Here is a 26,033-nt window from a genome sequence, read left to right as displayed (position 1 = left end):
TGCAGTGTATAATCTTTCAAATATCCTAGTCATGCAAAGCTGCTACCAGGAGAGTGCTCCAAGACCTGCAGAAAAATCATTAAGCATTGAACTGAATCAGATATGGCATCCTGATCCCTGGGCTTCTTGTGATCACAACCACTCAGGCACCAGTGATGACTTATAGATTTGGGTTTCTGTATCACTGACGTGTGCAGAAAAATGTAAAGTAAATCATACAGCTACTACTAATCCCAGCTCAACTATAACATTTGCTTCCATAAATTTAAAGTCATTGTGATCAAAAACTTGACCCACCTAACTCTTCTGTCCTGTTCCCTTTTGGCATAACTTTCAACTTTGGTGGGATAAAGAGGCCAGTGTATACCATTGAGTATTCATATTTACACTCCATTTTTTCCCCTTCCTTGTAGATTCTATTATGCTTCACTGTAAAAGAGATTATTTTTACTTTTGCATCTTAATGTGATTGTTACTGCTCAGTAAGGTGTAGCTCCCTATCAAGTACCATAGCAGTTGTACAGAATCTCTGATCTATCTTTGTTTCTGGGAAGAAAAAGCATGTAACAAATTCTACATTCCGCTATGTCCTCTAAGAAGCACATCTCTTCTGCACCCCCCTTAAAACAGACTGTAACCAAGTTTTTGGTCACCCTGACTTTCTATTGACTCTTTGGTAGTGTTTTCTTATACCTTGAAGTTCAAATACACACACCCCCCCCCCCCCCCCCCCCCACCGACTTCCAAGGATGCCATATAAATTAGTTAAGTTACTTCCATATCAAGCCACTCAAACTGTATAGTTCAAGCATGGTTGATAAAATAATTCAAAAATTCTAATTACAATGGGTGAGGAGGGGGCTTTAAAGTAATCACTCAGTAGCAAAGTAACCAAAGTTTTTATTTGCTGTTCCCATCTTTCTCTAGTGAGCATTAGTAACGAAGTAGATCAGCTAAGACATTACAGTCAACTTTACAGATTCAAAGTTGAAGAAGCTGCATTAAAATATTTAAACAGAATTTAATGAAGCAAAGCCATTAGACAATGCAAAAACCAATACCATGTTTGTTATAACCTGTACAGGCTGTGGAAACAAAATACATTTAACTGAGAAAGTAATTTATAGAACATAGTTTCAGCTTAAATACAGAATTGCTCAGGTGATGACCAAATTTGGAAGATACAGGATTTCTACCTGACATCAACGTTGGATTTAAATGTTTGCAGGTAACATAGTACTATAAGTAGACACTGCCCTTACATTGACAAAGCACATGTAGAATGGGATACCAGTTTCTAGTTTATTTTAAAAGAAACATTTTCTGTACCAAGCATTCCTTTTACATTAATGCATTTACTGCAGTCCTAAACCAGAAGTAGCAGTTCTGTAAGTGTCTGGTTCACAGTAAACAAGCTGTTGGTTGCCAGATCTGCTTGCATCACCACCATATCCAAAGGGGTCCAATCCACTATTAACATAAATCTTCATTTACAATTTCTAAATGCACATTTAGTTTACTGAACTATCCCTCCGCTTGGTGGTAGTAGTTTTAAATAGGTAGTTGGACAAAAATTTTAATTTTCTGCTGGTACATAGTTTGATGTTCAATATCTGCCACACTGCAGCTGTCAAAGCTTACCGGAGTTACCAAGATAAGTTATGCTTTGGGAGGGAGTGCAATGTGATAGCCCAAGGAATGTCCCAGTCATGCTAACTGAGATAGAACTGTCCATGTCCTATTTGAGCAAAGTTTATTACAGACAAGATTGTTTAAAAGCAGTTTAAAATCACAATGTGCATATCATACAAGCCACTCATTTCCATTATTAAACTCAGTTCTACATCTCTTTGGGTATTTTATCCTCACTATATAAAACATGTACCAGTATTTTAAATTCTCTACTAATGCTCCTGCACAAACAATTTTCTCTGCTGCTGTAGAAGTGAACTTTATACGAAACAGAGGCAAAAAGAAAAGGCCAACTAGTTAATTTTAAATTGCTATTATTGAGAACCCATTTCTTCTTCTTTAGATCTGAGCAATCAATGGTTTCTATTCGGGGCTGTAATCTGTACTTTAGTCTATGCTTTAACTGCAAAAGTACTGCATTCCATCCACACGCCGCCGCTTCTTTGACTGAAGCTCTTCAAAAAAGTGCTGTATATCTTCACTTGTAACCACCTGTTGGATATAAAAATAGCACTAATGACTCAATGAGGATGCAATTGTTTTTAAAACAAAAGGGTTTCAACTTTAGTACAGCATGAATGTTTTCACTTCCACTATTGAGCGGAAATTATACCTGCAACAATCTAGGAATCCAGAAAGTTCATTTAACTCAGCTACTCCTTTCACCTCTAGGTAGTGGTTTCTCCATCGCTACTCAGACTAATCCTGTTTAGATGCACTTCCAGCAGGAGGTGATGTGTAGCAATTCAGACTGCTCTTTCCGTTCCTAACCCAAGACCATTGCGGCCAATTATGTAGCAACTTGTAAAACCTTGCCTATGTTTACGATCACTAATGCATTGTTGGTTGGGGGATCAAAAATATGATGTCAGAGGGAACTTTAATTCTAAAGAATAGAAAGCTTGGCTAGGTTCAAAAAGAAATAGTATTAAGCCTAATGTTACTCTAGCTCCCACAGTCAGTAATTAATACAAGCCACTGCCTTCACTGTTGTTTAGATAATGGTCTATAAATGCAAATAAAGATTAGCAGTTACTACCGAAAGGGCACTTGCAACCCATTGTTGCGATGCACCCCACAGAGGAAAGCAACAATGTTCATTATTTCCAAGGCCTTTTAACAGAAGTAAAATTCTGTTGGAGACTGGTAGTTATTAATTGCTTTGTGCTTCTTGGTAACAGATTTGGGTTAATTGGCACAAATGACATCCAGTTGTTTGGACCCTTCACATATGGAATATCTCCAACTGTGGTTAAAGTAGCTCTTGAACAACTAATTGGTAAATCACATCTGCTGGGAATGAGGACTATTATATTTCTTATGAAGAATTTACTTAATTGTATTTTTGCTGTTACATTAATTAATGCTATTTCTAATTCAGAGCATTACAATGGCAATGAGATAGTCTGTCTATGAATGGTGGCATGCATTCCCACTGCTGTTGTAGTTCAGGTTTTCTAACTGTCTACACCCAAACTTCAAGCCATCCCACATTGAATTCACTAGTTTATCCCTACACAAAAGGGTGGAGGGATATGCTTTGCCATGACTGTACCACATCAGCAACAGGTTGATGCAGCCATAAACTACCAACACAGGGTTTAGTTCATACGACCACAGATCTGGTATAGGTAGCCTTCGAGTCTGACTTGCCTAGAATAAACCAAGCATTATATGGATACAGAGAGAACTATTGTCCAAGTCTATTCCAATCATTTTTTTTAATTACAGAAGGATTGGGCATAGTTTGCTCTGCCAAGATTATTCTGGCTTCAACATAAATAATGCCTAGTAACAATAGCATCTTGGTTGAAATCATTTGAAGCTTAAGGGAAGCTCAAGCTTAAACCATTTTCCCCCCCTCACACCAAACAGGAGCTGCATTCAAGCTATAAATGCACAAGTTGCTGGGCTGTGAAATGTTCATGTACTGCAGTATAATAAACGCACTTGAAGCAAGCTAAATGAAAACAGCATTTCCAGCAGGCCTTTTTGCAAATGAAATGAACGAAGTCTGTCAACACACCATGTACTTATATAGTATCTAATTTTTAAAAACATCCTGAGACAACAAGGTAACAGTGGATGCCAAGATAAAGAATTAACCAAAAAATTTGGTCAGGCAGGTTTTTACAAAGTACAGTTGCTGATGGTGAGTACAGAAGAGGACAACTGCAGGAATGGAGAGATGGGAGTTTGTTGTCAGAATGACAAGGGCATGAAGAGATTTTAAATTTGAGGTACTGGTGCAGAAAGACCTAAAGCTTGGAATTAGATTAGATCACTTCCAGTCTTGAAGAGTCGGAATTTGGCAGGAATCTAGGGTGCTTCACACCTTAACTAACGTAGTGTTTTCCTTTTCCACCACACCTACCTGCCTCCTGCTGGCACAGTATCCTACTGAGGGATGGTTCCCAAAAGATGCCAGCCTCATGTGCTAGTTTACCCAATACCTAAATTTTCACAAACAAGCCTGAAGATCATGTTGGAGGGGAAGCAATCACACCCAATCATATATACATACACACTTCCCAGTGAGCCAATAGAGTTGTGGTCAAGAGGAGGAAGCTGGGCTGATTCTTCTTCCTCCCTCACTACTGAAGCCAATGGCAGTGCTCCTGCTGTTAACCCAGTTAAGATCAATAAACTTAGCAAAGTATTGAATCCAGTCTATTTGGTTCAATTCTACACTAGGTGTTTAATTTAGACCCTCAAGTTCTGAAGTTGTACAACAAACTTCAGAGAATCAGACACTGACCCGTCCTTACCTTTCCTTCATCTGCAAACCTCTTCAGATAATCCTTCAGTTCAGACTTTAAATCATTGTATTCTAGATAAGGGTTGGGGGGAGAAAAAAAACAACAGCTCACTAAACCAGCCCATATTCTGAGTGAATGTAATTACTCTATGGTCTCTACCATTCTATTCAGTAATGAGAAGTTTGTTGGCATCAAGCAACACTTCACATGCACTAGCATTTTCAGTAAACACAATGGATTTTGTCGATTGAGGACTCAAGCCATTTGCTTTGGTGCCATTTTTAGAGGCTCATTTTCACTTTCCTCCAAAAAAAACCTACTGGAGAATTCATTGCTCATGAGGTTTTAGACTGGGCTTAATCTAATTTTTCTCCAATAAAAGCCTCCATGTACAGTACCAAATTGTTTCTTTTTTGCTTTTATACAAAATATTTGCACATTTCTATCAAATAGTCTTAGTAAATCTGCCATGAGGGGGAAAAAGACAAGCTTTGAGGGGTCTAGTAGAAAGGGAAGTAAATCAGTGATATTGAAACTTCTCCCATCCGGAACATAATTTTAAAAAATCACTAATATGAAAAGATTTTACTCTCTCCATTGTCTTGCAATCAGAGGTTCTGTACAATTTTTCAGTACAGAAGTTAAAATGGTGCTTGGCCAATTAGCAACTTAGCACATTACACTAGAGACCCAACTTGTGATCTTGCTTCACAGGGGTTGTTAAATTATTTCCAATTACATTGTGCAATAAGCTTTATAATAGGTGACTCAATGTAGGTGTTCAAATTAATTTACTTCAGAAAAAGTTAATTCAACTCTAACTTAAAGGACCAGTTTACCATAAATGAGTTCAACTTGCTGGATTCTATTCATGTTGCTCAGGGCAGTCATTAATGGATCACATTTCTCCCCATCAGTCTCTTCAACAGTTTTGCCTTTATTCTCATAAGCCAGCACCGTATCAAACTCGTCCAACAGAAAGGTGATTTCTAGTTCTTTATACAGGTTCTGAAAAGAAGCACCAATTCTTCCATGTGAATACAAATTGATCTAGCCATGAGATTTTGTAGCAACATGCCATCAATAAGATTCTTTTTCTTTGACATAAAATTGACGAGTATTTTTCCCCTCAAGTGAAAGAATGAAAAATAGAATTGCAAAAAGGGAAAGACATTATTTCCTCAACTAAAACACTGGTGTAACTTCCAGTGTACACAGCTCTGATCCTTGTTTCCCATTTAAAATAACTACAGAATTAAGTTGATCCAGTGACTTCAATTTTCCTTTAAGGAGCAAATCTATCTTCTCACGCCTGTGTCAATGAAACAGAGGCTTCTCAGCCAAGAGCGTTGACCGTGTTCCTTAGCAACTCACTTGTCTATAAAAGCACTTACAGCAGAATTAAAGAATAATACTGCAGGATGCATGTACTAGTTGGAATGCAACATCAATGTTGTCAAGAATCCAAACACTTCTCCAGAACCGCTTCATCCAATTCAGGGTTGCAGGGAGTTGGAGCCTATCCTGACAGCCAATGGGTGCTGGACAGGTACACCCAGGATGGGAGGCCAGTCCATCACATGGCGCACACACACACGGGCAATTTACTGTAGCCAATCCACTTAATCAACACATCCTTGGACAGTGGGAGGAAACCGGAGCACCCAGAGGGAACCCACGCAGACACAGGGAGACTATGCAAACTCCACAGACAGACACCAGAGGTCAGGATCGAACCTGGGTCCCTGGAACTGTAAGGCAGCAGTGCCAACCGCTGCGCTGCCTAGAATCCAAACATTCTAAATACTATGCTTTCAGAGGGGGTATGCTGCCAAATTTCCCATCTTTGCACTTATATTCCTAGATACAAAAATGGAGCTTTGTTGACATTTTGAGGTGGAACCCTTCAGAATTCCAATGAAGAACCGGATACCTTAAATACTGATTAGCTGTTATTTCATTACAGATGCAGATTGCCTATTGTCTATCCCCATCATCACTGGATTCAAATAAATTACAGTAAAGAGATTGTTCTTTTTTGAAAACATTCCAGTGTTTTAAAGATAAATTAAAACAAGCAAAACATCCTTCAAAATTACAAATTAAGAAGAAAGTCATGCAACAGACAAACATACCATGCAGGACTGGCAGGTACACAGCTTGTTGCGCCAGTTAAGAGGCCAGTAAGTGGCACAGTCTCTCTGCAATTCACCTCTCTTCACCTGCTGCAGTTTACAGCCAGTGTTCTCTGCAGCTGTATCCTCCTTCACGCTGCAACTTGCTTCATCACCATTGGCTGCCTGGGATAGAAAAATGAAACAATCTTGGTACAAGCGTATAATTGAGATGAATATGTTTTAGAATTTAACTTTCGGTTTACAAGATATTATTCTGGTTCAGGAGACTGATTTTAAACGTGGGATAGATGAAAAAACACTTGGTCTGGATAGCTGATCAGACCTGGCGTTGCAGATCAAAGGAGAAGTCCTATTGTGTTGCTGGATTGGATTATAATGGGCACCTCTGAATAATACTGAGGATGCTGGCTGCCTGTAGGCATTTCAGGAGAGAGGTTGAAGTTAAGGTGTAATGTGTGTCTTAGTTTTTTTTTGGGGGGGGGAAGGGGGGGGTGTTAAATTATTCATGTAATTTCCCCAGATAAAAAAGATTTGAAGGCATCTGGTAAACAAAGGAAGGTTTTAAAAAGTACCATATACTTTTCAGATCAAAAGGGGAGGTTTAAAGTTAGTTGATTTAATTTGCATTTCTGTCTGGAGATGGGCCATATGTGTCACATTGCCACGGAGATGGGATAAGGGGAAAGATTCCTTTTTAATGTATCTTTGCTGTTTTCACAGTCGGTGAGGCAGTGTGTCTGTCAGCAGCTTGGAGAAGGCAGAGAGTCTGCCAGGAGCTGTGGACATGAGCAACAGAAACCAGGATGTTTCTACAGGAATTGAGTGGGTCGCATGTTGAAAAAGAAAAGTCCAGCTTCATGAGAAACTAACGTTTGCCAGATCTGCCTAGTGAAGCTTGAAGAAGAGATCGGCAGTGAAATTCTCAAAGTTTTGGAAATAATTGCCAGACTGGGAATCAGAGCAAATTCCTGGGAGCTGTGACACACCTTGGTTTGGTTCCAGGAGAATTAAATAATGCTTAAGAGCCCGTAATGCAAGAAGGGATTCACAAATGAAATTGAAAGTAAAATGGTGTTCAGAATTTTGGTTTTAAGTATTATTTTTTATTTATTTGTTCATGGGATGTAGGTGTCGCTGGCTAGGCCAGCATTTTCTGCCCAAGCCCAATTGCCCTCAAGAAGATGGTGGTGAGCTGCCTTGCACTGCTACAGTCCATGTGGTGTAGGTACACCCACAGTGCTTTTTGACCCATCCACAGTGAAGGATTCTAAGTGTGTGACTTGGGGAACTTGGCGGTGGTGGTGTTCCCATGCATCTGTTGCCCTTGTCCTTTGAGTTGGTAGAGGTCACAGGTTTGAAAGATGCTGCTGAAGGGGCCTTGGTGAGTTCCTGCAGTGCATCTTGTGGATAGTGCACACTGCTGCCACTTTGCAGGAGTGGTGGAGGGAGTGGATGTTTTGTGGATGGGGTGCCAATCAAGTGGGCTGCTTTGCCCTGGATGGCGATGAGTGTCTAGAGTGTTGTTGGAATTGCACTCATCCAGGCAAGTGGAGAGTATTCCATCACACTCCTGACTTGTGCCTTGTGAATGGTGGACAGGCTTTGGGGAATCAGGAGGCGAATTACTTGCCACAGGATTCCCAGACTCTGACCTGCTCTTGTAGCACAGTATTTGTATGGCTACATCATTCTTTAAGGATTGATTACAGTTGCAGCGATTAAATCACAGATTAAATTACTTATTAGTACAATTGATTACAATTGCCTCCAGGTTTCCTGTAAGTGAAGAAAAGAAGCAACTAAGGGTTAGGAGTGATTGCTGATTGACTTTAGAAGTGCAGCATAAGAAGTCAGAAATTGGTGCATTTGATTTAACGCACGGTTCGGGGGCAGGATCATTTCAATTACTTGATATGCTTCAAAACATTTAATGGAAGATAGAAGTGACAGAGTCTGGACTTTATGGCAGTACAGTGGCAATACTCAAAAGTTTTTATGGGGGTAGGGAGTAGAGTAGATCAAAAATAAAAATCAATGATCTGAAAGATACCACCTTCTGCAGGCCCGAGTACGTCAAGTCACTTGGAGGCTACAGCATAAAACAGGCCATTTAACTGAACTGGTTAATGCCAGCATTTATGATCCACATGAGCCTCCTTATCAACAGGCCCTTTTGCTCCTTTCACTCCAAGGTACCAATCTAGCTTCCTCTTAAAATGTATATAATGCTATGCACCTCAATTACCTCTTGTCTTAGTGTATTCCACATTCTTGCCACTCTCTGGATCAAGAAGCTTCTCCAAAAATTCCCTATTGGATTTATTACCCCTAGCTATTGTATTTTCTACAAGTGTGTCTATCCTATCAAATCTCTTCATTTTAAATATCTCCATCACGTCACCTCTCAGCCTTCTCTTTTCTAGAGGGGAAAAAAAATCCTCGCCTGTCCACTCTTCACAGATAAGTTATACCCTCTCAGGACTGATATCATTCTTGTTAATCAGTCTTTTCATGTACTCCAGTGCCTGTATATATCCTTTTATAATAGAGACCAGAACTATTCACAGTACTCCAAATGTGGTCTAAATTAAGATCTATACAAGTTTAAAATTATTTTCCTGCTTTTTAATTCTATCCCTCTGGAAATAAACCCCAGAGCTTTGTTTCTTTTTGTAATATGGCCTGATTAACCTGTCAGTACTTTTGTCATTTGTCTATTACCCCCTAGATCCCTTTGCTCCTCTGGCGTTTGAGTCATTATCCAAAGAGTATATGACCTCCTTGTTCTTCTGATCAAAAATGCATCACTTCACACCTCACTATAGTTTTAATTGGCAGATGAATTTCAGCCATTCTGCAAGTTTATTAGTGATTTCTTGTATTGCCTTTTGTAATAATCTTCCTTTGTAATAAGCACATCCCCCAATTTGGCATTGTCAGCAAATTTAGAAATTGTACTTAATAGTCTGACTTAAAACTTGCCAATTTAAAAATCAGAGAAACTTGAACAGCTGAGTCAGGGTAATGGGAAAAACATTTAAAATGATAACTTCTAGTTACAGACTCGTTACGAGTGGAAGTAGTCTCCCTCTATTTACCGTATTGAAATTTTTCAACTTTGTAAATCGCTTTTATATCCCCTCTTAACTTGCTTTGTTCCAATGAAAGTTACTCAGCTCTCCTTGCAGCTACAACCACAACACCAGATAATGGCAAATGCAAGTTGCTGAAAACTAAACACAAAATTCTAACTGTGGCCTAACTAATGACTTATATAGGTACCAGAAAAAAACCCCACAGGAGATGGGACTTAGTGGATAGGTCGATTAGAGAGCTAGAAGAAGTACAATGGACAGAAATAGCCTCCTGTGCTGTAAATATCTATGATCATTGCCTAGTTGGGAGTGAAGTGCTCAACTACGCCACTTAGTGGCTGATTTCATGGCAGAATGTACTACAAGAAAATGAAGTGCGTGTGGTGAATTGTTATAAACTGTGTACATAAACACATTCAAGCTTCTACTCGAGCAACATCGAAAGTCTACTCTGTTCACCCAAAGTAAACAGCTTATAGTAGCAGGCGAAAAATCAATGTTACCTTGGGTTTCTCCTCAACTTTGCAGCTTGTAGAGGGTTCGTTGTGTTTGGCTGCAGTGTCGTCACATTTCATTGCACAAGCTGTTGTCTTCTGGTTATGTGAATCTCCGTTCTCATGTATTGCACACACATCAACAATGCCATCCTCCACTTTGGTCAGTGATCCACTGTTACCAACATCCGATGCTTTGGTCACTGGAAGGAGGGTACAAAAAAGGAACTTTAATGACTAGATGTCAGACTCTTTCCCCTAGTTAGGAGTGATAATCAGCAGGATACTTGACCTGCCTCCCACTATTAATTTTCTTCCTCTTCCATGGAGATAAAATAGACAAATGGTAACAAACAATATGCCTTACCCTTAACTTCCCTCCCACTCTGTATTCAGTCACAACCACCATTGCATTATCACCACAATATGTTAAAACACAAGTTAGTCAAAGATACTGCAAGTCTTTAATAAATGCAAGGCACTACCATGCCCACTGCCTCGAGACAACTGCACTGCACTGCCTAACCATGGTTTGGTATTGTGATTATTCAATGGTAACATCTGCAGTAGTTTTAATACTGGATTTAGCACTCCAAAAAAAATTAAAAATGTACTTTAAAAATTGAAATCAGTCAAACCAATCTTCTTAGAGGATAATCTCCAGCAGATTACACACAATGTCAGTTTGGCTTTGGATCACTGAAAGCCAATCTAAAATAACATTCACTCCTGCAGTATGATGATTGTTCCCCCCTCGTTAATATGTAGGGCACAAGGACAGAAAGGCTTTTTTTTTGTTAATGTTGAAGGTGTGAAACATATTTACTGCTATGAAGGTTTCCAGCCAAGTTTATACAATGAGTGTCAGATCTTGGCTGGTTAGCTGCTTCCCTGCAGAAGTGAAAAAGTCAGTGAGTCAGCTTGGCTGATAGGCAGGTTATATGGTCAGAGGTCTGGACATTAGCTGGTCTCCCTCCACTGAGGTCTCAATTCTCATGCGCACATCTGTTACAAAAATAAAAAAAATCGAAAGAGTATTGTTTAGAGCCAGTTGCTTGTTTGTCCACACCACTTTCTACGTAGCTCACTAGCCCCAAGGGCATCGTTTGTCAACAATCTCATTGGTTGCTTGATGAACAATCTGTGGAAGGAAACATGGACATCATCACAATAACAGTAAAATAAAATTCCACGTTGGTGAAGAATTTTTTGTGTGGGTTTCAACTGTGGAGATGCAGCATCATTTTAAATGTTGTCTTTTCCACCAGGTGCTTGTCCCTGTTCTACCTTACCTTGTACACCATGCTCTGGCTCTGAAGAAAGCACTCACTGAGTTCTCTGCCTCCACAGCAACAAATAGGCCTCTTCTCACACAAGACAAGCAAGAAAGGAGGGATTGGGGAATCTGGTGCATACTACTCGGCCAATGATTGTTGTTGTTCTTGGAGTATCCAAGGCAGCCAATCAGCCGTGGCAATGGGCAGGATCAGGCAGGAGGAGAACAAAATCTGTACAGGAATCCAGACAATGCGAAGTGAAGCAATTACGGAGAGGGAGAAGTGGACGTCAGAAAAACATTGGAAAAAGTTGGAATTGTGCCCAAAGTCAGAAAAGTCTCATCCCTGTCTTAATAAAATTCCATGACTTTGGACCTTTTTTTTGGGAAATTTCTATGATTTTTTTCCAGGTTTTCCATGACCCGCTGGAACTCAATAATAATTTCAAAAGTGACAGTTCTCCTCTCTCTCTCTTCCTCTCCCTACACAAACAGCCTTTTCACATCTGGCAGCACATCAAACTGAAGGACACATTTGTTAAAGCCCTGGAAAGCAGCATTCTTTTTAGGAACACCACCACTGGATGTCAATTACTAATGAAAATCTGGCCATCATTTGATAATCTTACTCAATGGTCATAATGTTATAAAATAAACTGGTGTACCTAACCTGGGAGGACCCAAATTACGAAAGAGAAAAAAAAGGTGTGGATTTTCAAAGGAAAACAGAAAATGCTAGAAACATGCAGCAGTCTGGCACATCTGGAGAGAGCGAGAAATTGGGGGGGGTGGGGAGACAGACATAACACACGTACGTACACAGAGTTTTAACATTTCAGGTCAAGGACCTTTCTTCAGAACAGAACAGTTCAAAACTGTTCTGAAGAAAGGTACTGGGCCTAAAACATTAACTTTGCTTCTCTTCCACAGATGTTGCCAGACCTGCTCAGCATTTCCAGATTTTTTGTGTTTTTATTTCTTGCGCCCGAATTACATTGGACTCCTTAATCAACATTTCCCCAAGATCTGTGAGAACAGCTGCACCGCACCCCACCCCCTCCCAACTACACCAAAAAAAAAGACAAGGTGAAAGATGGCTCCTCTATATTTGTTCATCTTAAAAGCAGGTAACATTACCACTGCAGTGCTATTCAGACATTGTGGCTGCTGTCGCAGTTAAGCAATCTGTAGCAAGCAACATCTCTGCAGTGCTGGACAGTGAAGGTGCTTACTGTTCCATTCAAACAACTCCTGATTAAGATATTTTACTGAAAGTAACAGCTCTCAGACAAAACAGTTAATAATCTCAACTGGAGCAGGACAAAGATTGCCTACCTGCCACATGTGTTGCATAGGCCCAAAGAAATGAACATCTCTTCATACAGCTCCGGCATACCATTTCCTGATACTCTTCATTATCTGGCAGAGCAGCGCCAAGATGCTAGAAATCAAACAACAGTCACAAATTAATCGCTGTTTAATTGTTTAAAACTGTGATCGCGGCCAGAATCAAGGTGAATCGTGCAATATTACTAATCAAGTCTGTTATTTTAGTAGATCCTCAATCAAAGTAGTTTCACATGAATATTTTCTCATATTCTGGCTGAGGTAGACCTGGGGCCTGCCTCCTCGCCCTACCCGAGAGTGGAAGGCAATGGCAAACCACCACAAAAAGCTGCCAAGAAAACAGCTCAGGATGAAGTATCAGCAGACAATGAGCCAAGGACCTGCCTTTGGACACAGCACCCATCAATGAATGAAATCATTACCAATATCCTCCAACCCAATTCAATCCCTTAGTCTTAAGACTACAGATCCTAATGCAAGTGCCAGACCTCCACCAATGCCAGTCAAGAATACGAATGGCAGTCAAATGTCTTCATGGTAAATAGCAGCTTCAATTTAAACAGAGCTCATAAACTTAACGGTATACAGAAAGTAATATGTACTAAACATACTGCTGCTTGAAAGGGTATTGGAAGCAGATTCAATAGTAAGAGGGGGAACTGGATAAACACCCACAGTGCCTACACCACATGGACTGCAGCGGTTCAAGAAGACAACTCACCGCCACCTTCTCAAGGGCAATTGGGGATGGGCAATAAATGCTGGCCTAGCCAGCGACACCCACATCCCTTGACTGAATAAAAAAAACTCATGTATATCCAATTCCCTCTCTTTTACTATTGAAGGGTTTTGCAATTTGCAGGGTGATGAGGAGAGAAAAGTTGGATAGATTTTTCAAACTAATTGGATGGCTTTTTCCAATGGCTGCCACAGGAACAATGGGTCAAATGGGCCTCCTTCTGTACTGAAAGATTCCATATGAAGAGCTCTTTTGTACAGCGGATTCCAAATATCCCTCCAGTTAATAACGGGAGTGACAGTCAAGTAGCACAGAACACCGGCTATGCTTTAGTATCGATAGGGTTAGAAGAAAATGGACAAGAAAATGGCACAGAGTTTTGACATTGGAAGAGATATAAGAAATTCAGAGGGGCCCATAGAATGCTCCAAGCATCATCTCCACCTCCACTTTCAGTGTGCAGTGCTCTCAGTTCCTAATAATCTGCTCCAAAACTGTCAAGCCGTATATGATTGTGGGGAATTTGTAACGTGCTTCCATAAAACAGTTTAAACCAAGAGTTATCCAGGCTACAAAAATCAAAGCAGGCTGATCAGATTTACTATTATGCAGCAATTCAGGCTGAAGGATGAACCTCAGACTACCCAGATCACAATTTTCCCCCTCACTGGTACCTTTTCCAATAGGCACAGGAGTAGGCCAAACTTGTACCACCCTTTTTGTGTATAAGTGTTTCTTAATTTCACTCCTGAAAGGGCCATCTCCAGTTTTTAAGACTACAAAGTCTGGTCAAAGACTCCTGTTGGGGGTGGGGGGGGAAAAAGAGAGAGAGAGAGAGAGAGACTGTAATATCAGTAGGTTCTCTCTGTCTACCTCATCTATTCTCCTCTAATACCTTGAAAACTTTGATCAAACCAGCCCTTAACTTCCTAAACTCAAGATTACAACCCTAGTTTGTGTAATTTCTCCTTGTAAATTAAACATTGCAGTCCAGGTATCATAGTAAATCTAAGCTGCACTCCTTCCGAGGCCAATATATCCTATCCTAAGGCCTGGTACCCAGAACTGCTGACAGTACCCAGACATGATCTAACAAGGGCTTCATACAGTTCAAGTGTATCTTTGTCTCATTCACCCTCTTGCATTCTCAAGATACAAAACATTACATTACTCTTTTTAATTATTTTCTGCACCTGTTCATGACATTTTAGTGATCTATGTACCTGGCACCCCAGGGCTCTTTGAATCTCCAATGTTCCCACCATTTAGAAATGCCCAGTTCTGTCCTTTTTTGATCCAAAATGGCTGTCCTCACATTTGCCTACACTGAAATGCATGTCACATAGTTTTGCCCATTAACATAATTAATATCTTTGCAATTTTATGATTCCATCTGTACTCCTTACAATGTCGCTCATCTTTGTGTCATCAGTAAACATGAATATGTGGCCTTCTAACCCATCTACTGAGTCATTAAAACATACGCCTAACAGTTGAGGCTCCAACAGAGATTCTTGCGGGACACCACTGGTCACGCTGCCAGTTAGGGTACCTGTCCACTATCCCAAAATCTATCTCCTGCCACTCATCTAATTTCCAAATCAGATCAATAATTTGCCTTCAAGTTTTGCTAGATTTATCAAATGCCTTCTGGAAGCCCCTATAAATAACATGCATTGACATTCCCCAATCTATTACCTTAGTCACCGCTTCAAAATTTCAATCAAGTTTGTCAGCATGATCTAGGAACCCTATGATCCCAATGCTGGCTTTTTTCAATTAGCTGAAAGTTTGAGGTGTTCAGTGACCCTATGCTTAATTATTGACTCCAGTAATTTTCAACAATAGATGTTAGGCTAATTAGTCTTTCAATGCCTTGTTTCCGTCTGTCATCTTTCTTAGACTGACATGCACAATTTTCCAATCTGAAGGAATGATTCCAGAACATTTTAGAAGATTTCAGTTCGGGCATCAGCAATGTTCTCATCCACTTCCTTTGAAACTTGGCATGGCAACCATCTAGTCTTGGGGATTTGTCACTCTTTAATGTCGTTATTTGCTTTATTGTTACTATGCTGATGTTAATTTTAGTGCGTTCTTGTCCCCGATTCAATATTAGTCTGGCAGGCTGACCTCTTCCTCTACTAGAAATATTGATACCAAGTAATCACTTTATCGGAGTTCAAGTAATTTAATCCATTTGCCTACTTCATTACTTCTGAATAAAAATGAAGTTTTCCTAAATTTAATGATTCTTCAATCAAGAATACAGTTTTCTACTTTTTTTTTTTTACAGAATGCAAAGATAATAAAATTGCTTCTAAACTGATATACATTACATACATATACAGCCAATGGCTATTATTGATCCAAATGCCAACAGAAACAGCTGGTTAATTAAGTGGTTAAGTTTCCCAGAAGATAATATTTTACAAGGTAAATTCTTACAGAACAAAGAAAAACTAGTTAAACTTCTAAAGGACAGCTTAAACCCATTGATTTAAGCAGTCTAATTAATGCAATCTACTTCAATGATGTTAAGCCCAACAGAATTGTTCAGTTTGGCACAATAAAATGAGTTCCCTTTAGGGAGGGAAATCTGCCATCCTTATAAAAAACAGACTTATATGGAATTTACAGCACAGAAACAGGTATTTCAGCCTGACTGGTTTGTGCTGGTGTTTATGGTCCACATAAGTTTTCTCCCACTCTAGTTAAATAGAAGTTACACTGATAGGGTAAGGTTAGGTTAGTTGTCCCTCATTTGACGCCACTCTTTCATGGGATGTGGGTGTCACTGGTAAGGCCAGCATTTGTTGCCAACCCCAATTACCCTTGAATTGAGTGACTTGCTAGGCCGTTGCAGAGGGCAATTAAGAATCACCCAGATTGCTGGTCTCCTGGATTACTCATCCAGCAGCGTAACCACTAGGCCACCATCTCCCCCAATCTGGCTTCCTTTTAAAAAAAAGTAGTGAAAGCATTCAGCTCGACTACCCCATGTTTCACATCCTAACTACAGTTTGTCAATAGTTTCTGAAAATAGGCATTGGAGATAATTCCCGAGTCTCATTTGACTTTTCTGCAGCGTTTGACATGGGCAAACATGCCACTTTACTATGTTGTCCTTGCTTAATTTCACTCATTTATTTCAACATAACCAGGTTATTTTTAAGCAAGGGTTTCCCTTCCTGACACTGCGCCATTACATCCAGAGTCACACAAAGATCCACCCATCCCCCCAACCCTTAGTGACATTATCTGAAGACCTGGGGTTAGCTTCTGCATGTATGCTGATGATACCCAATTGCTACCTCTCCACTGCTGCTGTGTTGTTAGACTGCTTGTCCAACTTGCAGAGTCTTCAACAAGCTGCAATTTCATTGTAAACAAAGGCTTAGTTGGTAATACTCTTGACTGAGTCAGAAGGTTCAAGTCCTGCTCCAGAGACTGCAGTACAAAAATCTACATTGCTACTCCAGTGCAGTTCTGAGTAACCACCTTTGAGATGAATCATTAAGCTATCTCAGGTGGATCAAACTATCCCACAGCATTATTTTGAACAAGGGCAGGGAGTTATCCCCTATTTAACCCTCCATCAACATAACTTAAAAAAAGCCAAGTTGGTCTTTATCACACAGCATGGATTGTCGTATTTCTTACAACAGTGACTACATTTCAAAAAATACTTCATTGGCTATAAATTGTGGATGCAAATGGATGCATTATAAACCAAATTTAGAAGTTGGGGATTTGGTGAGAATTGGAATTCTCGGATTTGGTGGTGAATGTTTTAAATTTAATTTAGAATTTTAAAAAACTATAAAAGGAACTGTAAACTCTTGAACAGAATCTGATCGTCAGTGCCAATCGGCTGTAATCATCATCCAAATAGGTGCCAATGACTGTGAGCAGGAAACTATTTGCAACTTGTGTGCCTCTAAACAGGTGTACACAAGTAAACAGTATCTGCTGATGCAGAGAGTGATTGTAAACAGAGTAAGTCATAAAGAGTGTAAAAGATGGGATAAAAACAAAATACTGTGGATTCTGGAAATCTGAAAAACAAAAAATGCTGGAAAAACTCAGCAGGTCTGGCAGCATCTATGGAGAAAGAAACAAAGTTAACGTTTTGAGTCTGTATGACTTGCCTTCAGAGATCTAAACAGATATAAATGACCTAGGCTAAATGGCACAGCAAGTTGTGTGGCTGGACTGCAGAATGACTGTCCTGAATGAACACATCTGCAAGAGACAGTGGAGTAGTGGTAATTTCATTGGACTAGTAATCCAGAGGGCCAAGCTAATGATATGGGGATACGAGTTCAAATCCCACCACAGAAGCTGGTGGAATTTAAATTCAATTAATATATAATTTTTTAAAATCTGCAATTAAAAGCCAGTCTCAGTAATGGTAACGGTGACCATGAAACTATCCTCAACCTTAAACTCTAGGGAAGGAAATCTGCCATCCTTACCTGGTTTGGTCTACATGTGACTCCAGACCCACAGCAATGTGGTTGACTCTTAATTGCCCTCTGAAATGACCTAGCAAGTCACTCAGTGCAAGAGCAATTAGGGATGGGCAAAAAAATGCTGGCTTTACCAATGACACCCACATTCCATGAAAAAGTAGGAGAGAGAAAAAAAAAAGTTGATGTATTTGTCCCGAATCTCTTGGATTCACAGTCATTGAGTTAGACTGCAAATTGGAGACATACCAACCTATAAGGGCGGGAGAGCATTATCTGGACAGTTTGCTCCAAACATTGATCAGACCTTGTCAAGAGGTACAGGGTCAGGCAAGGTTGATGTGACCGATAGTGTACAGAGTAAAGAAAACCCAGGTGAGATGGAGAACAAGGATTGCAGAAACGGATTCACCCAAGAGGTACAATGAGAACAATGACTGTCAGAAGGACAGCCGGAATGCAGACCACTGCGCTTTGGAGTAGAAGCTGTCTGAAAGGGAGAAGAGGAAGAGAATAATGTGGTAGTTATAGGGGATTCAGCAATAATGGGGACAGATTGCATCCTTTGTAAGTAGGATTGAGAGTCTCACATGGTATGTTGCCTACTTGTTGCAGGGTGGAGGACATCTCAAACCACTTTGAAAGGGAAAAAGAAGATTCAGTTGTTGCAGTCCATGTTGGGACCAACAACACAGGCAAGACCCAGCAAGAGGTCCTGTTTAGAATGTACCAGGAACATAGGAGCTAAATTAAAAGGACAGAACCTCAAGAGTTAATGTCTGCATTATCACCTGAGCCTTGTGCAAATTGGCACAGTGATAACTACATTGAGGCAGCGAACATGTGGCTGAAGGAGTGTTGTGGGAAAAAGGGATTCCAGTTCACTGAACACTAGTACCAGTACTGGTATATGAAGGAACTGTACCACTGGGATAGAGTCCATCTGAACCAGGCTGGGACCAGGGTCCTTGCAGAAAGGATAAAAAGGGCAGGCAGTAGGTCTTTAAACTAGTAAATGGCAATGAGAATCATCACCCATTGGAAAAAAATCATAAATAATAGTTTTAAAACAAACACAAGATGCACAAGAGGTAGAGATAAATAGAAACTAAAAGATGTTGAGTAATTAAAAAAAAAATAAGAAACGTGCGAGTAAAATATTACAGCAGAAGGAGAAATTAGGGCCCAAACAAAGGCATATTTTATACAAAGGCAAAAAGGAGTACAAGAAACAGAGTGAATGAATAGCAGGTTCAACTTCAACATGGAGGGTATGCTACAGTGGTTATTATGGAAGTACGGTTTCAAAGCGGTCAGGGCTGGGAATTAAATATATCAGGAAAGATAGGGAAATGGCAGCAGGCAGGAGTAGCCTTAGTAATTAAGGATGGAAATCACATCAATGATAAGATAATGAAAGTTGAGTAGGTATTGGAGACTTTATGGGTAGAATGAAGTAATAGAGGACTTAAAGACTAGAAGAGGCAGTAGTGTATAGGCCCCCTGCTAGCAATTGTAAAATGATCGAATGTACAAATGCAGGGATTAGATAAGGCAGGGTTGTTTTAATGAGGGATTTTAACTTTCATAGATTGGGATAAATAGACTAGCACATGTCAGAAAGGTAGTGAACTTCTTGTGTGCGTTCAAGATAGTTTTCTGTAACAATGTCCTAGAACAAACAAGGAGGCATGCCATATTAGCTTGGTAACAAGTGGATTCAGTTAACACCCCCGTTGTTAACTGTGATCCAACAGCAATCATAATATGATTATGTTAATCGCAGTGTTTAAAAGGGAGAAATGCAAAACAACTAAAGATTCTAGATTTAGCTAAGAATGACTTCAATGCAATGAGGAACAGTTAACAGTAAATTGGTCAAATCTGTTAAATTGGTTCAAAAGTGTCCAAAAGTAGAATTTAACTTGATACAGAACCAACTTATACACCTAATAGGCAAGAGTTCGACTTGTCAAAAAAATAAACAGCCATGGGCGACTAAAGCAGTAAGAAATAAAAGAATTCAACGTTGTCAAAAATACACAGATCCTAGAGAACGGGAGATACACAAAGAACAGCAAAGGGTGACAAAATAATAGTAAAACTTAGTCTCAGTAATGGTGACCATGACAACCATCATCGATTGTCATTAAAACCCAGCACTAATGTCCTTTCGGGAAATCTGTCACCCTTACGTGTTCAGGCTTACATATGACTTCAGGCCCCCAGCAATGTGCTTAACTCTTAACTGCCCTCTGCAATGGCCTAGCAAGCCACTCAGCTCAAGGGCAATTAGGGATGGGCAACAAACGCTGACCTTCCCAGCAACACCCACATTCCATGAAAGAATAAATTTTTAAACATCTGAGATTGATATATTTTTGTTAACAAAAGTTATTTTGGATAATGGGACAAAAGCAGGTATATTGAGTTTGGTTGCAGATCAATTATGATTTTCTGAAAGATGGAACAGGCTCAAAAGGACTCAACGACCTACTCCTGTTCCTATATAAGATGCTTTGGAGCATCAAGATTATGAGCTACAAGTCTATTTCCTTTTCTCCAGCTAAACATTGAGAAGGCTAAATCCATCATCTTTGGCCATCAATAAACATATAGCCTAGACCTTGCTGTGTCATGCTTTGAGCTGTGCAACATGCATTTAAGTAATACTACTATTGGTCAGACAGAGCTGATGGCTACAGTCTCACATATACCAAGTAGGTTTAACAGAAGATTTAGTACAACATTTCTTAGAGTTTGGATAGTAATAACAGAAAAGAAAAAAAAAATCACTTCAATCCATTGCGTACTTTTAAATTAATTATTTTCCTTTTTCTGCTGTTAGCAATAACTGAAGAGCAATCATTTAAAAAAAACTTCAAATCAGTCTTATTGTCTAACAAACAGGTAACAACAATCTATTTTACTTTCTCCATGAAGAGCTGATGGAACATGGAATGTTTTGCCACAAGGCACGGTTGAGACAGAGATTATTGCATATTTTGAAGGGAAAAAATGGATAAATATTTGAAACGGACAACACAAGGCTACAGGGAGAGGTCAGAGGATTTGTCTTTGGACTGACAAACGATGAACTATGTTCCATAAATCTCAATGGTTCTAAAATGAAAGATCATTAGACTTCAAGAATGAATAGTTGCCTTACCCTTCCATGGAACCAGTCTTCACAGACGACACATTGAATCATTTCATCAGGGGTCTAGAAAAATAAGGGGACACAGGCTCCATGAGGCAGTGGTCATGCCTTGCAACCAAAATTTGCAGCACTACCAAGACCAGTTTCTGAATACCTTACCTCATCCTCAGGATCCGGATAAGGCCTCTTGCAGATACAGTACAGTCCGAAGAAATTGTCATTATATTTATTGCCATAATTTGCTTTTTCTTTTTCCTGTTAAGAAGAAAAAAACAAAACTGCAGAAGAATCAGTGAAAACCTGTTTTCTGGTTAATAAAATAACTGCAAACATTAAACTGCATCTCTCCATTAAAATGAAACTCAGAAGTACTTATATGTTGAATAACATTCTACAATGGTCATCAGGCTCTCTGTGATAATTAATAAATGAATTAAGACACATGTGAAATGGTCCATTCAAAGTAAAAGCTTCCAGAAAATGCAACTGGAAAAGAATAGAAAAAGATTGATGAATCACCAATTCCTTCTCCACAACAGCACATTGTAAATACAATGTGTAACCTGGGATGTGTACATGTCCAAAGTGCAATGTTACTATTCTAGATTGAGGTGCCCAAAAAGAAAATAAACATGACAAAAAGCCTCAACATTTAATATGTCTCTGCCTGGTTTCTCATTTCCTCTTCCCAAGTTCACCCCAACATTCTGGCAGTCCTCATTTTTTCCCCCTCTACATCCCTCCCATTCCTTATTTACTTTCTCCCTTATTTCCCTCTCCCAGCCACACATACTGATCAACATGGATTCTCTGACTCCTAGACCTAGTACCTCCACTCCAGAAAGCAACACCTGACTTTATTTCTGGTTGTTGCACGAGATAATAAGGGTGTTGGAGAGGAATTTTCCTTTCTCCCAGCCCAATCTGCTGGGATTTGCCTTTCCCAGCAAGAACACATGGCTGTGGAGAGAGGAGCTGGATAAGAAATGTCCAGTCATGATACTCCAGCTGTTGTAAAGATGTGAGGCAGGCTTGATGCACCAGTGTGTCTTTCCAGCCTGTTAGTTTTGTATGTTCAGCTTTATACCAAAGGATTGTTAAGGCAGAGAGTGCATCCAGCAAGCGCCTTTTCTATCACTCTCACCCCCTGTACTGAATTATGCTGGTGCACTTACATTCAGTTTAGGATTTATTAACCATTATTCTACAAATGTTACTGTGTCTGATCAGAGAACCATTCTATCATTGTTAAATAAAAAGTAAAACCAATTTCCAAATGGCCTTTATTCACTGTTGTCAGAGAAAGCTGGTGGTTGAAAGTATTGTCATTTGGAATTTGGCCTCTAACTAACACTCGTTGAAATAAATCTTGTTTTCAATGATCGTTCCTATTCTAAATTACAGACTTAACTGTATACAATTTTAATTTGCACCTTCTGGAACTGGATATCTTACAAAGGGTACAGAGATCATAGGATTTTGGAAACTGGGTCCACTTGCTGATGAAGTCAATTACTAAAAAGGTAATAATGTGTTCTGATGCAAGGTCACAGATCTGAAACATTAACTCTCTTTCGCTCTCTACAGGGGCTGCCTGACCTGGAATTATTTCCAGTATTTTCTGTTTTTAAGTTCAGATTTGCCAGCATTTTGCTTTTGCAAATTGTTGGGGTGGAGGGAGTGAAGAGGCAAAAGAATAAGAGTACTTAAAAAAAGTAGTGTGGAAGAGGACACACAATTGGAGCATTGGTACATGGAGCAGGCAGTCTACATCAAAAGCCAACACTGAGAAGTGCAACATATGCTTTAATATGCTAGAATCACCCATGGCCCGTAGCTCCTGCTGACAGGCTTTTCAACAGCTCCTGCACTACTAATAAAAAGCACATTAAAAATTAACTTGGATTTAAAAGTTTATTGGCCACAGCAACAGAAACTTACCGAGAAAAACTTGCACTGCAGATTATTAAACTTGCTGTTCCCACAATCACAACGAAAGTTTCTAGAACAATTCAAGAAGGTAGCGATGAGCTGGCATCTTTTAGCATTAGAAAATATTCTCCAAAACAAGCATTTACAATTTGATTAATGCTCTGTTAAAGTCAGCACTCTGTCACATTGCGTTCTTTTACAGCCTAATATCATTCAGTAAATCAAATATTAGTGAATTTTAACCAAAGTTCCACTGATTTAACTCACAGAATATTACAAATATCTAGCATTGCCTACTGTCATAAAACCATTCCTGTTTAAATATACATTTTCACTTAAGCATCTGCAACAGATTTCATCAAGTTTTAGTCAATATGTTATTGGGGTTTCATCACCCAAACCTTCCATACATTTGATTTCATCCTTCCAGAACATCCTCTGTCATTTGAGGCAGCCAAGATCTTTGGTTCAGTGGAATGCACACTGGAATCACATGAAGCTTCAGGGGCCTCATATAAAACTTTAAAATCAATCTTCCCATTTCCATAGATCATCTCATTTGCATAGATCCCCAGTCACTGGTCGCAACAGATCCCCATTTAAGTTCAGTCCGCGGATTAGGCGTCAGCCCCAAGAACAACCTTCCAGTGCCACAAAACAAAAGCACAAGTTGGGTGAGCTTGTGGGCAGATTAACAGGGCTTGGCAACTGCACATGGCACAGGCTGCAGTTTGAACATGCCACCAGGCTCCAACACCATCAGTAATGAGCCCAAAATCCTGGCCTTAACCAAACTTGTATTTGTTCAGCACCCTCTGCGCAAAGAATACATTGTGCTATCTGTCACAACCCTCAGGCTGTGCCCTCTTGCACCTTTGCCTTGGTGCCTTATATGTTGTTCTGGGGTTTACCTTCACTGTCCAATTTAGTACCTTAGCTCAGTTTGGAGGGTTATGGAGTGTAACAGCGTACCTTTTAGTGTACAATTCAAACAGCTCATGGCCTTCATGACACTTGTAGCTACAAGCTAGACAGACGCCAGCAGGCTGTCCTCCCTTTGGTGTACAAGTATTGCAAGCATACAATGCCTGTCTCTTCACATAGCCCTGCAAGGGAGACAGCAAATTCAGAATGAACGAGGTTACAAAGTGAGGCTGCGACAATCTTCCAACCATTAATGCAGCAATTACTGGAGTAAATCCATAAGAGGTTAATCTTGAGATTAAAGGAACTTCAGAGGAGGCCAAAGTGGAAAGGTCAGTCAAGTATGGGATTTAACTTGAAAATAGGCTGTACAATGCACTGTATCAAGCCAGCTGATGTGCCACTGAGCAATACAGATCAGGGAGGGAGGGAGGCCTTAGAATTTTGATACAAAAATAGAAATACCTGGAAAAACTCAGCAGGTCTGGCAGCATCGGCAGAGAAGAGCAAAGTTGACGTTTCGAGTCCTCATGCCCCGAGGACTCGAAACGTCAACTTTGCTCTTCTCCGCCGAAGCTGCCAGACCTGCTGAGTTTTTCCAGGTGTTTCTATTTTTGTTTTGGATTTCCAGCATCCACAGTTTTTTGTTTTTATCTTAGAATTTTGATTGCTGGTCTGTGCCCAATTAGCTGATTTTGGACAGTGTGCTTATAAATCATCAAACTGAACACAAGCCAAAGTATCAAACTCAGGAGCTTCCCAAGCTGTAGAAGGTGCATTGGGTTATCTGCAACAGGATCCCTATAGGGTAGTGGTTTTCAAAATGGTACTCTGCAAGAGGCTCTCTACAAATATTGACCCACTCGAGGACCAGGTCGTACCTTGAAATTACTAACTACCTAAAGGAAAATAGTAGGGCGCTGTACAAATGCAAGTGGCTTCTTTCTTACCTACAACTTCAAAAAACACTTGCTGTAGGCACAGTGCAAGGACCCTCCCTTGCCCTTTCACCACAACCATCCCTGGGTCCCACTCAGTGGGGACCCCCCCACTCCCCACCCCCTTCAGGCTCCGACCCGGGATAATGATCAACGTTCCAAAATGTAACCAACCGCCTCCGCTCGGGCCAATCACAAAGGCCGAAATATGTAACATGAAAAAGGCGCCAGACGGAGGTGGGGGGAAGGTTCCTGTGACCAGGGAGAGGGAGGGGGTGATGTTGACATGTAATTAACGCGGCTAAATCTGTTCTTAAACCAGCTGCTTCCCTGCAAATACCTCCCTTATCCCACAGGGACCAATCTTGAGCAACAATAAATCCTCAAACAATGAGCGTATCTAAAAAAAACAAACAAAAAAATGTACCGTTCCATAAATGTACTGATCCACATTTTAAAATGTGAAACTGATCAGTGGGATGAATTGGCTCCTGTCTTGTTCTGGGGGGACGGGGACGGTGGGGGGTCTATCGGGACCAACTGATCCACACACACACACACACACACACACATACACAAACAAACAAAAAAAAAGTCTTTATTTTGTGTGGTGAATTCTGCTCGGTTTCCCCTTTTGCCCCCGATGAAGATCCCGACCGAGCCCCCGCTTCATCTTGCACTGTGGGTCTGGTTTGGGAATGTACGCAATTCCAAGGAGCCCCATCCACAGAGACAGACAAAGGGCACATACTCTCTCCCCCACCCCCCCCCCCGGACTCACGTCCGAATACGAGCATCTATCGGAGTCGCTACCGCCTAAAACGGCGCAGGCTTCGTTCTCCAGCTCTTCATTCTCCTCCAGAACGTCGGCTAAAGACACGATGGGATCCTCCTCCAGCGGCCGCTTGTGATTCCCTTCGTTTGCCGCCATCTCGAAATGCACAAAGACTTCCGGGTTGGGGGCTATTTGAAGCAGCAATACCCACCTCCCTCCCTTCCTCCCCCCTCCCCTCCGTTAAAATAAATAAACTGCATGTTGTATTGTTATTCAGACTTGCATTGGGCTC

The 26,033-nt window shown here is 40.3% G+C and overlaps 2 protein-coding genes across 3 annotated transcripts in view; one reads left to right on the top strand and one right to left on the bottom strand.

Annotated features, from left to right (window-relative positions):
- The window catches only part of btbd7 (BTB (POZ) domain containing 7), a 65,750-nt gene extending 53,726 nt beyond the window's left edge, over positions 1-12,024 (top strand). Inside the window, exon 11 of one of the 2 annotated variants that reach the window (XM_041214827.1) lies at positions 11,447-12,024. In XM_041214827.1, the coding sequence (XP_041070761.1) occupies positions 11,447-11,608 (162 nt within the window). In that variant the 3' untranslated portion in view covers positions 11,609-12,024. Of the gene's footprint in view, positions 1-7,309; positions 7,607-11,446 lie in introns of those variants that run through there. The other variant, XM_041214828.1, reaches the window with a different exon arrangement.
- Positions 884-25,935, bottom strand: ubr7 (ubiquitin protein ligase E3 component n-recognin 7). The gene is made up of 11 exons (XM_041214829.1): positions 25,748-25,935; positions 24,077-24,210; positions 23,114-23,174; positions 21,332-21,427; positions 21,182-21,235; positions 12,790-12,895; positions 10,188-10,381; positions 6,587-6,751; positions 5,291-5,459; positions 4,461-4,522; positions 884-2,184 (listed from the first exon to the last, which is right to left on the bottom strand). Exons 1-11 carry the CDS (start codon positions 25,895-25,897, stop codon positions 2,092-2,094), a joined length of 1,284 nt encoding a protein of 427 aa, XP_041070763.1. The 5' UTR covers positions 25,898-25,935; the 3' UTR covers positions 884-2,091.
- Positions 25,936-26,033: the final 98 nt, after the last annotated feature.

Source organism: Carcharodon carcharias, chromosome 20, assembly GCF_017639515.1.
Source record: "Carcharodon carcharias isolate sCarCar2 chromosome 20, sCarCar2.pri, whole genome shotgun sequence".
NCBI classification, from domain to species: domain Eukaryota; kingdom Metazoa; phylum Chordata; class Chondrichthyes; order Lamniformes; family Lamnidae; genus Carcharodon; species Carcharodon carcharias.
The sequence above is the reverse complement of the archived record's forward strand: the minus strand, read 5'-3'. Positions and strand labels throughout refer to the sequence as shown.

Excerpts from the sequence above, each read along its gene's own strand:
- ubr7 (XM_041214829.1), bottom strand. The coding sequence starts at position 25,897 with ATGGCGGCAAACGAAGGGAATCACAAGCGGCCGCTGGAGGAGGATCCC. Across the intron at positions 4,523-5,290 it reads GCAAGTTGAACTCATTTATG|AATACAATGATTTAAAGTCT; the intron begins GTAAACTGGTCC and ends ACCCTTATCTAG. Across the intron at positions 2,185-4,460 it reads GGTTTGCAGATGAAGGAAAG|GTGGTTACAAGTGAAGATAT; the intron begins GTAAGGACGGGT and ends TATATCCAACAG.